Source organism: Lissotriton helveticus, chromosome 10, assembly GCF_964261635.1.
Source record: "Lissotriton helveticus chromosome 10, aLisHel1.1, whole genome shotgun sequence".
In the NCBI taxonomy this organism is placed as follows: domain Eukaryota; kingdom Metazoa; phylum Chordata; class Amphibia; order Caudata; family Salamandridae; genus Lissotriton; species Lissotriton helveticus.
The window spans coordinates 126,913,029-126,927,575 of record NC_136071.1 but is presented as its reverse complement, the minus strand read 5'-3'; the positions used below and the strand labels follow the sequence as shown (position 1 = coordinate 126,927,575).

General features: G+C 44.8%; 1 protein-coding gene across 1 annotated transcript in view; it reads right to left on the bottom strand.

Annotated features, from left to right (window-relative positions):
• DNAAF5 (dynein axonemal assembly factor 5) overlaps positions 1-14,547 on the bottom strand; it is a 161,800-nt gene that overhangs the window by 63,443 nt on the left and 83,810 nt on the right. The window contains exons 7-9 of the mRNA XM_078664908.1: positions 8,050-8,193; positions 7,200-7,368; positions 5,528-5,675 (exon numbers count right to left, since the gene is read on the bottom strand). Of these exons, the coding sequence (XP_078521034.1) occupies positions 5,528-5,675; positions 7,200-7,368; positions 8,050-8,193 (461 nt within the window). The remainder of the gene's footprint in view (positions 1-5,527; positions 5,676-7,199; positions 7,369-8,049; positions 8,194-14,547) is intronic.

The following is a 14,547-nucleotide window of genomic DNA, read 5'->3' as shown; positions in this document are numbered from 1 at the left end:
TCAGCCGTTTTGTCTGTAGCTGTGTCTAATTGGTCTATGGAAAACTGCATTTTTTTGCTTCCTAGTATTTAAACAAACATTGGCAAAGCCAATAGATCTTGCCTCTACAAAATGTACTGGCTTTGGCAATGTGTTTTTGCCAAGTTGCACACCAGTGTGGCTGCTGTTTAGCAAAGCTAAATGTTAGTGACGTTGACTGGCCTAGAGTGGAGTGCAGCTAGTAGAGTGTCATAGACTGGATTTGTTCGAGTAGAGTGTTGTTGAGTAGAGTTTAGTGGCAGAGAGTGCCAGTGAGTACAGTGTTAAAGCGTGGGGTGGCATAGTGGAGTGGGGTGGAATAGTGGTTTGGAGTGAAGTGAGGTATAGGGGAGGATTGGATTTGAGTATATTGGGGTTTATGTTTATTGGATTAGGGCAGAGTGGGTTGGATTGAGTAGATTGAGGTGGATCGGAGTGGGTGGACTGGATGAGGTAGATTGGAGTAGAGTTAGGTGGATTGCAATGGGGTGAGGTGGCTTGGATTGGGGGTATTGAACTGGGGTGTATTAGAATGGGTTGGGGAAGATTGGATTGGGGTGGGGTGGGTTGGATTGGGGTGGATTACATTAAAGTAGGGAGGTTTGGAGTGGGCTGAATTAGAGTAGTGAAGGATTGGACTGGACTGGACTTGAGGGGGTGGATTGGAGAGGAGTGGACTGAAGTGGGATGGATTGAAGTGGGATGGATTAGACTGGAGAGCGATGGATTGGAGTGTGGTAGGCGGGGTGGATTGGACTGAGTAGGGTGGACTGGGGTGGATTAGAATACAGTGGGGTGGATTGGACTGTAGTGAAGAGGGGTGCATTGGAGTGGGGTAGACTGGATTGGAGTGGGGTGGACTGAAGGGTGGGAGTGGGTTGAGTTTGTGTGGGGTGTAGTGAATTGAGTGCAGCAGCTTGGATTGCAGTGGAGTGGATTGGAATGAGGTGGATTGGATTGGAATGAGGTGAGGTGTATTGGATTAGGGTGGATTGGATTAGGGTGAGGTGAACTGGATTGGGGTGGGGTGGATTGGATTGAGGTTGGCAGGATTGGGGAGCAGTGGACTGGAATGGGTGGTGGGGAATGGGGTGGAATGGAGTGGGTAGATTGTATTTGGCTGGATTGGGGGTGGATTGGATTGGAGTGGGGTGGATTGGATTGGAGTGGGGTGGATTGGAGTGGAGTGGATTGGAGTGTAGTGAATTGAATTGGAGTGGGGAGGATTGTTTTGGCTTGGAGTTGGGAGAGATTGGAGTGGGCAGATTGCTTTGGATTGTAATGGGGAAAATTGGAGTGGGGCAGATTGTTTTTGATTAGAGTGGGGCAGATTGGAGCGAGGCGGCTTGTTTTAGATTGGGTGGCGCAGATAGTTTTGGATTGAGCTGGCAGATAGTTTTGGATCGAGCGGGGCAGATAGCTTTGGATTGAGCGGGGCAAATAGTTTTGAATTGGATGGGGCAGATAGTTTTGAATTGAACGGGGCTGATCGTTCTGGATTGAGTGGGGCAGATAGTTTTGGATTGAGTGGGGCAGATAGTTTTGGATTGAGTGGGGCCGATAGTTTTGGATTGAGTGGGGCCGATAGTTTTGGATTGAGTGGGGCCGATAGTTTTGGATTGGAGTGGGAAAGATTTTTTGGAGTGGGGTGGATTGGGGAGGGAGAGGGGTGGAGTGAGGCAGATTGGATTGGAGTGGGACATATTGTATTGAAGTGGATTGGATTGGTGTAGGGTGGATTGGAGTTTTTGAATTGGGGTGGATTGGAGTGGGGTGAATCAGGATGAGTGGGTGGATTGTGGTGAGGGGGAATGGAATGGAGTGTGGTGGATTGGCAGACTGGTGTCGGAAAGGAGATTATTATTTTGAATTGGAGTGGGGTGTATTGGAGTGGGGCAAATTGAAGTGGGATGGATTGAAGTGGGGCCGATTGTTTTGGATTGGAGTGGGCAGACTGGTGTGGGGCAGATTTTGTTGAATTGGGGTGTGGCAGATTGTTTTGGATTGGAGTGTGGCAGATTGGAGTTGGATGGATTGGAGTGGGGCAGTTTGGAGTTGGATGGACTGTAGTGGGGCAGATTGTTTGGGATTGGAGTGGGAAAGATTGGAGTGGGGCAGGTTGTTTTGGATTGAGTGGGGCAGATTGTTTTGTATTGGAGTGGTGCAAATTTGAGTGGGGCAAACTGGAGTGAGGCAGATTGTTTTGGATTGCAGTAGGGCTGATTGGAGTGCGGCAGATTGTTTTGATTTGGGGTGGGGTAGATTGTTTTCAATTGAGTGGGGCAGATTGTTTTGGATTGAGTGGGGCAGAATGTTTTCAATTGAGTGTGGCAGAATGTTTTGGATTAGAGTGAGGTGGAGTGGATTGGATTGGAGTTGAGTGGGGTGGATTGGAGCGGGGTAGATTGGATTGTAGTGGGGCAGGGAGATTGGAATTGGGCAGATTGGAGTGGGGCAGATTGTTTTGGATTGCAGTGGTGTAAATTTGAGTGGGGAAAACTGGAGTGGGGCAGATTGTTTTGGATTGCAGTGGGGCTGATTGGAGTGAGGTAGATTGTTTTGATTTGGGGTGGGGCAGATTGTTTTGGGTTGAGTGGGGCAGATTGTTTTGGATTGAGTGGGCAGATTGTTTTGGATTGCAGTGGGGCTGATTGGAGTGAGGTAGATTGTTTTTATTTGGGGTGGGGCAGATTGTTTTGGGTTGAGTGGGGCAGATTGTTTTGGATTGAGTGGGGCAGATTGTTTTGGATTGAGTGGGGCAGATTGTTTTGGATTGAGTGGGGCAGATTGTTTTGGATTGAGTGGGGCAGATTGTTTTGGATTGAGTGGGGCAGATTGTTTTGGATTGGGTGGGGTATATTGTTTTGTATTGGAGTGTGGCAGAATGTTTTGGATTAGAGTGGGGTGGATTGGTGTGAGGTGGATTGGAGTGGGATAGATTGGAGTGGGGTAGATTGGAGTGGGGTAGATTGGAGTGGGGCAGGGCAGATTGCAATGGGAAGACTAGAGTGGGGGCCGATTGTTTTGGATTGGAGTGGGGAAGATTGGAGTATGATGGATTGGGGTAGGACTGATTATTTTGGATTGTAGTGGGGCAGACTGGAGTGGAGCAGATTGTTTTTGATTGAGTGGGGCAGGTTGTTTTGGATTGAGTGGGGCAGACTGTTTTAGAGTGGGGCAGATTAGAGTGAGTTGATCTGGATCGGAGTGGGGTAGACTGGAGTGGGGCAGGCTATTTTGGATTAGCATCATCCTAGACAGCAAGCTGTCTATGAAAAAACATGTCAACGAAGTCTCATCTGCCTGCTTCCACATCCTATGACTGCTCCACAAGATCTTCAGATGGCTCTCAGTTACCACCAGAAGAACCCTCACCTAGGCCTGTGTCACCAGCAGTCTGGACTACAGCAACACAATCTATGTAGGAATCACCGCTCCCCTCCTGAAGAGACTACAGACAACACAAAACTCAGCTGCAAGACTCCTCTTCGACCTCCCTAGAAGGGCCCACATCACACCCCAACTCAGAAAGCAACACTGGCTCCCGATCCAGAAGAGACGCTACTTCACGATGCTGACCCGCGCATACAAAGCCCTACACAACGAAGGACCAGCATACATTAACAAACATCTGACTATCCACTAACCTACAAGGCACCTATAAATCAGCTTCCCTCTTCTTCGCAGACAGCCCCAGACCCACCAAACCAACAGCAGTGGAAGGTCCATTTTTGCACATGTTGGCCAAGGCATGAAACATCCTCTCCCTGCACCTCAGGACCGCACCTTTGATCTAGCAATTCAGGAAAGATATCAAGACCTGGCTATTCAGCCTCTCCAGCACCTTGAGACCCTTAAGGGTGATCAGCTGCGCTCTATTATAATTGGTCTTTTGAGAACAGCGTCAATGAGCAAAATAAAAGAAAACAAGAGTGCAAAGTGAGAAAATAAGACTTGGCAAAATAAAACAAAGTTAACTATAGAAAATCAATCTTTACGATTTTGTTTGTCCTGCTGGGCAGTTTTTGTCAGTCACATGCCTTCTGTTTGCAGGGCACTAAAAGTTAAACAGAACAAAATAGTACCTCAATCCCGTCGGGAACAGCGGACGTGCACTATTTAAGTTGAAATCAATCAGTGCTTGGTCCCTGCTCCACAGAGAGGAACGGAAATGATGTTAGGCCGGCTTTGGCGATTTAAGAGGCTGTAAAGAGGAGTGCCACGTAAGCTAGGGTGACCAGGCGTCCCTGTTTTGCCAGGACGGTCCCAGTTTTTAACCAGCTGTCCCAGCAAATTTCAAGAAATGTAACTCATGTCCCGGTTTTTAAAAAGGGTCGACTGAAAACGGTGGGAGGTGTTTTTTATGTTTTACAAAGCAGGGATAGTTAGCAGTTGTTTCAAGAAAGCAATTTAATTAACAGGCAAGCTACTGGGTTTAAAAATTGCATTTTATTGCTGCCTGTTCTGTAATTCTCTGCTGAGGAGCTTGAAGAAAAATTGGAGTCCTTCTTCTATTATTGTGAAATGTCCCGGTTTTTGGCTTTAAAATTCTTGTCACCCTAACGTAAGCCAACAAATAGGAAGGAACCGGCAGGCTCCAAGTCCTTTTTGTGAACAACGGTGTCTCGCAAGGGAGATGCATGTGCTAGCGCATGCTCTTGGAAGCTCGTCCCTAAAAAGAGGATTGTAAGATTGAAGTTAGGACATCAGACATTTATCACTTAAAATGGTGCACATCTATTTGAAAAATTACCAAAAGTTCCTGACCAAGCCACCGGGTGGCAGAAGAATGTAAGCATTTGAAACTATGCAAACCCAGGGCTGCAGAACTAGACTCCTGCGAAAAGACCAATGAGGGTGTATTAGTGTAACAGGAATGAACTTCCAAATATTTTAGGAAGCACATAAGTGGCCTTGCCAAGCCCTATCATTTGAAAATAATGTAGATTGTGTAGGGATCAAGCAGTTATTCCCACCCGAGGTTAAACGCTAAGCTTCTGTAGGGGAAAAAAAGATTTTCTATTCTTACCCTTATAAGAATGTAGGTTATATGTTTTGGTTCCTATTATTAAAAAAAAAACTTTATATAAAAACAGTTGGTGAAGAAAATATAAACAGTTTGGCTGAGGTATTAGAATATATTAATTATTTCTTAAAGTCTAGTTCCTTTGATCAAGATTAAATACAGAGGCATGAAAAAGGCTGAAAAATACAGAAGGGTCCCCCTGTAGCTTCCAAAAAGTGAACCTCATCAATGTACAAAATTGGCTCAAACCTAGATCCTAGACTGCTGCTGAGAATCAACCCTGCTGAGGATCATTTCTGCTGAGGATCATTTCTGCTGAGGGCCATCCCTGCTCAGGACCACCCCTGCTGCAAATCATCCGACCCATTCCTGCTGGAAACCACCCCTGCTGGAAACCACCCCTGCTGAGGACCACCTCAGCTCTTCATCTATAAATGGCGTTTCATGGCCTCACTACAAGCCGACACTGATAGTTTTACCTACCCTCGCGAGTTGACCGTCTTGTTTGCGTTAAGCAGCAGTTTGGATAAGACGGTGAAAATCTTTAAGCGCATCTGTGGCTCTCTGGTTGGGTGAAGGCAAACCTTTAGGATCGGCATTAGGTGATGAAGTGCTTCGCCTATCACAGGACCTGGAAAATACAGATGTACAACATACATATTCAACATATTCCATCGGATTTCATTCTTGGTCTAAGCAGAATGACTCGCCACACACATATCATAAGCATAAATATTAGCTAAGATTCAAAGAACTGCTAAAGTAATAACACATCACTGGTCAACTTCAGTCTATTACCCTGCTAGCCAGCCATTTTCCTTGCCTACCATATATGAACGTCATCCTGGCTGTTTTGGAAAAGTAGTAATGACATTAAAACATTATAAAAGCAAAGTCAAGAAAAACTATGTGGCAAGGAAAACACTACAGTTGACAGTCACCATGCTTAGCGTAGCTGAGGATAGTAAAACTAAGACTCCTCCTACCTGACTTCTATGACAGGACAGCCACTGTAGACATGGCAAAATGCTCGAATTTAAGGCCCAAACACCTCTTAATGTCACTTCGGCCATCGTACTCCTGTAACGCCACTGGAAGATACCAGGGTCTCAGTTCACAAATCTGGCTGCTATCTCCCCTTGACTTAACAAGGATCACAGTTTAAACACCATGGAATGGGGAATAACCAGCCGGACCTTCAATTATGGGGTCCTTTTGCACAGGTTTACATCGATTCTGAGGAGTGTAATGCAAATATTTACTACCTACTGAGCAGATGGTAAATATTTCTGGGTGGGCCAGTGCGAATGAGGGGGCATTGGGCAAGAGGAAGTGTGTTTAAGGTGGGGAGGCTGTAGTCTCTCTTGGGGAGCATTGAAGGTGACATTTTACTACTCTACGGCTTTTCAATTCAAAGTTATCATTATCTGATAAGTTTGTCAATTGCAGGACACTAACTCTATATCTCCCAGAATTAATCTGATTTTGAAATAAAAAGACTGGAAACATGAAGCCAGTTTTGATAACTGAACATCAATTTGGTGGTTTTTAATCAAGCTACGAATCTACATCTTCTGAACCACTCATGGAATTTTGAGACATGCATGGTGTTTTGGACCAAGATTAGGGAGATCTCATACTGCAAACTACATCCTGGCTTTGAATGCTTCAGATCTCTCAATGGCCACCGTCTGTACATTTAAAGAGAAGAGGAACTGAGAAGCAAATTCTAAGAACTGCTGTAAGTGGATTTAGTATATTGTGCTCTACAGTGCTTTTTGCTTCCGTGTGTTGGGTACTCAATTAAAATTGCACTAAATTAAACACTTCGTGACCTAGCACAGTTTGGTTCCATGGACCGGTGTTTGGAGGACACTGGGTTACTGATGTGCATGTTCTTTGGAGATTAGAAAGCATCACGTCTGAGAGGGCCTTGATTTGGTTGTATGCCATTTTGGACACCCATAATTTTCATTGCTCTATCCCAATATTTGACGTGTCCCTATCCAGCACCAAAAACTAAACTACTACAAATTCTACCTTTCTAGTGCTTCAAAAGCGTGACATCAGCAACAAGCCACTGGGGACATTTTAAGATCTTATGGGCACCTACAGACAAACCTGAGGGTATATGCTTTCCTCTAAACAAACCTACCTGATTGAGCGACAATTATTTCAAACTGTAATCGTTCCACCGAAAAATTGGTCCAATGCTCATGTGTTGATGCTACCCATTCCATCAGCTGATCCATGTGCTGCCTGTAAAGATCCTGAATGGTGGCCAAGCCCTGAACTTCAGCCAATGAACGCATTGTCGCCTCAACCTGGGCAAGGAAAAACGGGTTGCAAATTTTAGAGAAAACCGTCCACACTAAGCTGTGGTTTAAAATAACCAAAATAGTTGTTGTGGCATAACCTTCTAAAAGAGACATTTATGTGCAAATTGCAACTGAAAAATTGTAAAACCCCAAGGTACTAAAAGCCACTCCAAAAATCAGAGTGCTATGGCTAAAGAAGGGTTGGCTTTCAGGCAATGCAAATAATTAGACTGAAACAGGCAAACAAAATTAATAGAAATGTATAGAAACTGGTGAATAAAAATTCCCAACTGCGGGTGTGCGGGAATTAAAAAACAGAGTAGGATCAAGACGCCCCTAACTACACACAACAGTACTAACTGTTTCCTGGTCATTTTGCAGCAAGTAGAGCAACATCAAATAACCGAGAAACAAGTAAACAAAACAAGCTTGACAGGAGAGAAGATTGCAGATGGGGGAAATACTGCTGTGGATCAGGGAAGCATTCTCATAGAAGCATCCAATTTAACACCCCAGGAGATGGACCTAAAACATGCAAGTAAGTGTCCAAATCTATACGATGGACCACACTAGTCTCACTTTTGAAAGAAACATAATAACAAGAAAGAACCATTAACTAGGTCATGCGAAATTCCTCAATATGATTGACGTATATATATATATATACATCTTCATCTGAAGCATTACCTTGTTGAACAGATCTTCACCGGTTGGCACGGCCAATATTGTCACAAGCACCTTCATCAACTGCAAGCTTATTTCACTGCAATTTTCCCCAGATGCTTTAATCATTGACAGCATGCAGCAAAGCAACTGTTCCAGGTACACAACCTAACAAAACAAAGGGAATTCAGCTGTATCCCAATCCACAGATACCAGCAAAAGGACAGGGCAAACCATAAAGCACATAAGAGAGATGCAAGCGATCAGATGAAATATTCTGGACATTTATCAGCAGGACAAATCATCATTTTTCTCAGTTGCTCAAATGTATAAGTTGTTTATCACTCCCATTAAAACCAATCCAATATTTTGTAGATTCTAACAACTGTAGATTTCTTTCAGTCATTTAGTCTTGTACTACGATACTATTTGATCCTCTAGATATCGGATACTTATTTTTCTTTGTTGTCACACGAATACTCACAGTTATACACATATTCGAATTGGATCAAACTTATTAGGATGCTTGAACATAATATTAGATTGTAGATTTACTTCAGTTTTGAGACGAATTACTTGAGACAGTATACTTCTTTACAACTGTCCCACTACATTATAACACTGCATTTTTCATCTTAATGTTTGGCCAGTAAATTGTTTTAGAACTACAACAAAAATAATTATTTGCCTTCCCAGGATGGTTTAACAAACCTTTGAGCAATATTGTATGTAACTGCTGAAAAAGAGCAGTAGTACAGAAACGTTGCAATTTATCTTCAGTAGCCAAATGTGAACATCCTTTAACAGGCAAGTCTGTTCGTAACTGCTTTGGGTCCATACACTTGCGGAAATATTTTTCCTGGTTTTCCCTAAAAGTAGGAAAAGCATTTCTCTAGCCTGTACACTATCAATCAATCAATCAATCCATTTATGTAGTGCAGCTAATCACCCCAGGGGGTATCCAGGCGTTACGTTGCAGGTATCAGTCAAAAAACTGGTTCTTGAGTCCCTTCCTGAAGTGGTTCAACGAGGGAGAAGTACAGAGGTGGAAGGGGAGGGAGTTCCAGGCTTTGGCGGTGATGTGGGAGAAGGCTCATCCTCCAGAGCGGTTTTGTCAGATACGTGTTGTCTGAACGAGGGTGAGGTGTGCACAGCGGTTTCTGGTGGGTAGGTGGAAGGTCAGGCGGTGGTTTATGTACTCTCGACCTTGGTTGTGAAGGGCTTTGTAGGCATGGGTTAGGAGCTTGAACTGACATCTCTTCTGGACAGGGAGCCAGTGGACGTCTTTCAGGTGCTTGGTGATGTGTGTCCTCTTGGGCAAGTTGAGGATCATTCTAGCTGCTGCATTCTGGATTGTCTGGAGTCTATGCATGAGTTCGGTGGATGTGCCGGCATAGAGTGTGTTGCCGTAGTTTAGCTGGCTGGTGACAAAGGCCTGCGTCACAGTCTTTCTTGGCTGATGGGGAGCCAGTTGAGGATTTTACAGAGCGTGCGGATAGCGTGAAAGCAGACTGAGGTAACAGTGTTGACCTGACGTTTCATGGAGAGTTTGTTGTCCAGTATGATGCCGAGGTTGCGGGCTTAGTGTTTCGGCGTGGGCATAGGTCCGAGCCCCGCTGGCCACCAGGAGCCATTCCAGAGGTCAGTATGTCTGCTGAAGGTCAGAACTTCTATTGTGTCAGTGTTGAATTTGAGGCAGTTGTCTTTCATCCATCTTGCGATGTTCTTCATGCAGTTGTGGAAGTTGGTATTCATCAAGCTGGGGTTCGCTGGGTGTGAGAGGACGAGCTGAGGGTCGGCGTAGGAGATGGTGTTGATGTTGTGTGATCCGATTATGTCTTTGAGTGGTGTCATATAGATGGTTAAAAGGGTGGGGATGAGGAATGAGCCATGGGGTACTCCGCAGAGGGTGTGTTTGGGTTGCGAGGAGAAGGATGGGAGGTGGACTCTCTGGGTGCGGCCCGTGAGGAAGGATGCCATCTATTTGAGCACACCATGTATGAATCCTATCTGGCATAGTCGACCAATGAGTGTGTGGTGGCAGATGGTGTTGAAGGCTGCAGAGAGGTCCAGGAGGATGAGGGCGTCTGAATCTCCTCTGTAAAGTTGGGCTCGGATGTCATCTGTTGCTGCAATCAGGCCTATCTCAGTGCTGTGGTTGGCTCTGAAGCCCGATTGGGATAGGACCAGCAGTTTGTTTCTTTCCAGATGATCTGTTAGTTGGAGGTTGATGGCCTTGTCCAGACCCTTGTTGGGGAACGGGAGGAGGGAGATGGAATAGTTGTTCTGGAGCTCTCGGAGGTCTGCCAAAGTTTTTTTGAGGAGCTGCCTAACCTCCACTTGTTTCCATGTTTAACCCCTTGCATGCTGATGACGAGCTCAGCTCGTCATCAGCGTTACCTGCCGTGTGCTGATGACGAGCTGAGCTTGTCATGTAACGCGGTAATTTTTAAAATGCCTCATACTGCGGGAAAAGCCGCCGCACGCATGCGGTTAAGGAAAAGTGGCTGCAGTTATGAAGGCATTGAGGATGGTGGTGAGCTGGTTGCTGATCTCGTGGTTTCCGAGGTTGAAGAGTCAATGGGGCATGGATCATTGGATGCTCTTGAGTGGATGGAGTCCATCAACGGGGTAGTTGTTGGAGTGTTAAGTTGTTTCTATGTGGTTAGTAGTGGTGGTGGTGGTGGTGGTAGATGGGTGACAGTGAAGGTTTGGTGGTTGAAGATCGAAGTTTCTGTAGATGGTTGCTATCTTGTTGTGGAAGTAGTCGGTAAAGGAGTCTCAGAGTTCCTGTGCGGGGGGGATTGCGTTTTCTGTAGCTGACGGGCATGTGAACTCTCCGATGATGGCAAAGAGTTCCTTGGTTTGGTTGATACTGGTTTCGATACGGCGTGTCAGGGCCTCCTTTTTTGAGGATTTGTTCAGGCGGTGGTAGTTGCAGGGTTGGTTTGAAGGTTGCTCGGTTTTCATCAATCTTGCTGGTTCACCATCTTATTTTCAGTTGTTAACATCCGCCTTTTGTTGCACTGAGTTCTGGCATGTACCAGCTGGCTCATTTGATGGCTCTGTGCGTTTTGGCTGGCTTTGTGGGGGCAACTTAGTTGGCAGCACTGGTGACCAGGCACTAAAGTTCTCTGCTGTCTGGTTCAGGTCAGGTCAGCGGGGATGGCAGGTTGAGTGGTGCAGAGGGAGTCGGGTGTTTTGCTGCTGGGTTACCTTGGTCCAGCTGCGGTAGCGAGCGCTGCGTCGGTTGGGGATGGTGCGCAGTAGGCTCATCCCCATTTAGCACCCTGTTGGAGAGCAAAACTCACAAATAACGCATTTTTTGGTAGTGCCCTTGAACTTCGAGAACTGCACTGGCAAAGAAATTGCATTGTGCTGGTCAGGAGCCGGTGGGGTCCAGAACAGGCAAAATGCCTTGCTTTGACTCGCCAAGAGATTTAATAACCTTAAAAGTGTTGTTGTTTACTGAGTTCCATCAGTGCTTACTTCCTCTAGTCAGTTACTTATTTTTTGGAACAAAATACCATTTTGTCCGCACTGTGCTAAAATCGGCTTCATGTTTCCCTTGTAGTGATATGGCAAATTAGAAATATCCCTCAAAATGACATTCTGTGTGGAAAAAGTGTATTGACAATTTCCATATCATGCAGCCTTAACTATGCGCTGAATAGAGGCCGATGTAGAAGTCTGAGAAAGGACAACTTCTGGTAAGCATTTACGGGGGTCATGACCTGAGGCTTGAGAGAAAAGACAATTGATTTGCTTTTCTTTTGTAGGACTCCGAAGAAACAGGTGAGCATCTTAGCTGCCATGTTCTCACGTTGTTTATGTATGACGTTTCGATGGTTTCAGCATACTTACGAGTGAGGTTCTTTTGCTAAATGAGTGACACTTCAAGTGACACTTTCTCGTGAGAAAAACCAAGTTAGGGGCTTGCAAGAGGATGCCACGCCACCAGTGACCACAGCACTACTGACTAACCGCGCCAGCCAATGCCCCCCAGTTGATAACGCCCCTACAGTTATAGGATAACAAGGGACCACCTAACAGCTCCATACTTGATCTTAGAGTTCCTAATGCTGAAATTCATGTAGTTGTGCTTGAGTTCTAAGTTGCTGACATGCATCTCTCACCACTTTTCATATGTAGATATCACTTGTGCTATCAACAATTACCTCTATAAAATTATGAAAACGCTTTATTAATGTTACATATGTAAAAATGCTTATTTATTATATGCCAACATAGTCAATACATGTCTGACTTTTTTGTTTTAAATAATCGTTCTACAGCCCTCTGAAATCCGGTCGGGTGGAGTTACGTTACTTAAGACAAAAATATATATATTTTGGATGTTGGGGTTTGGAGTTCAGTCGGTGGGTCAGGAACCAGCTTTCCACCCGGCCCTTCATCAGAATATCAGCTGCCCTCACCACTGCTCACCAGAGCTCCGGGCTGCAGGGAGAGATGCCAGGCCACAGATAAGCATGCTATGGAGCAGGGGTGAGGAATTCCTACCGCTGGAGGCCCCTGATATATTGTAGGGAGTCAAGGATGATACCTTAACTTGTTTGTTTTGTCCACTGGACAAGTAGACCAAAACCCCTGCAGCACAAAATCCTTTGTCTGCCAATTTACTGTGTGACTAGAGCTGTAAGAAAGAGGATTGCCTTCGGCTTATGCACGTTATGAATCCACATGTAGAACATGCTCATAATTGAATATATGGTTCATCAATGCAAAGCTTTTACTACTGGGGTGGGCGCTCTAAGGAAATAGTGAGGTGGAAGCTATGCTTCCATTACTGACAGCCATTTGAATCCAAAAACATGTGCACGTTTGCAAAATGTAAATATCTGTAGCTCTTTATAATGATTGCAGACACCTGTTTGATAACATGCAAATACATGAAGAAGAATGAAAACAAGATTGGGGAATGTTTTCAATATAAATCATATCCAAGTACTATTTGCAATATGAAAAAATGGACAAAAGGCACAGGCAATTTTGCTAAACTACTGAACAACTTTAAATATATTTTCTCCAAGGCATGAAGTAATAGAACGGATGCATGCCATTCATGTCAGCATTGTGAGTAAAATAATAGAAAATCAGTGTAAAACGATTAAGGACAACGTTATGGGAAACGTGAAAAATGAATAAATCAGAGGGAAATTTCTTTAAGAATAGCACAAGTGCACCTGCATTGATGCAGACTTCTACTTTCATTTGTTCACACGAGTCTAGAGAAGTACACCTGGAAACCATACACACACCCGTTTGCTCATTCAAAAACGTGCGGAGCAAGTGCAAATTCACTTGTTAGAGTTTTTTGTTTCTTTTTTCTTCGGTGGGGAATTACTTTTCCTCACAGAGAAACTTCTTTCCCCACACTCCCACTTTATTTTTCTGAAAGGTTTTTTCCCCAATCCCACCCTGGAAAATGTTTTACTCCACTTCATGTCAGAAGCAAATTCTACCGTTGCAGCCCTGGAACTAACAATTCTCCCACCGGTTCATGGTGCTCAGAGCTAAGTCTGGGTGATGAGTTTTCCGCACTCCGCGTTACGCGGAGCTCGCAAAGTTCCCAAAAACTCAGCATAGCGGAGTTTATTTCCTCGCTCGCTTTCGTCAAAGTCAAGTTGGTGAGCGCAAGCGAGGAAAATCCAACTCCCTGCGAGATTTTTCCTCGCTCGCGATCGTCGACATCAAGTTGGCGAGCACGGAAAATCAACCTCCCGGCGAGATTTCCCAACTCAGGCAGTCAGATTTCTCATTGAGAGGGATATCGTATGCTCGCAACCGCTCGCATTGAGAAACAGACTGTTCGCGTTGAGAAAGCTGCTGCTCGAGTAAAAATCTACTTGAGCGTCAGAAAGGAAGTAGTGACTTCTTGTGCTGTGATTGGTGCGGTTTGCAATGATTGCAAAGTGCGTGTAAGCACCTGGCACTGTAAATCACCGTGAATGGCATTTATCTAACGCACTCCGCTGCTCGCGGTGCTCCGCGTAGCGCGGCAGAGTTTTTTTGCACCCCGCCTAGACTTACTCTGACACAGTCTATTGACGATTTTTCTTTGTGTGGTCTGGTTCTGAAGAAGAACTGAAGCATTTTAACAATTGGCTTAACAGCAGAACACAAGAAATCAAATACAGCCTAATGTACTCAAAAAATAAAATTCCTTTCCTAGATGTGGAGATATACCCTTCGGATGAAGGAGGTCTGATGACTACTCTATACAGAAAGGAAACTGACCGCAACAGATCATTACACTTTACTAGCAACCATCCCTGAAGCCTGAAGGAAAATTTGCCATATGGGCAATATTTAAGGATCCGGAGAAATTGTCAAGACAAGCAAGAATATTTAAAACATGCAGACAAATTGACCACCAACCTAATTGAACGTGGGTATCCTAAAAAACTACTTCGACGTTCCAAAAAACGAGCGTGGTGGACACCACGAGAGCACCTGCTGGAGAAAAAGGCCAAAAAGAAATTGGACCGAATAGTACTAGTT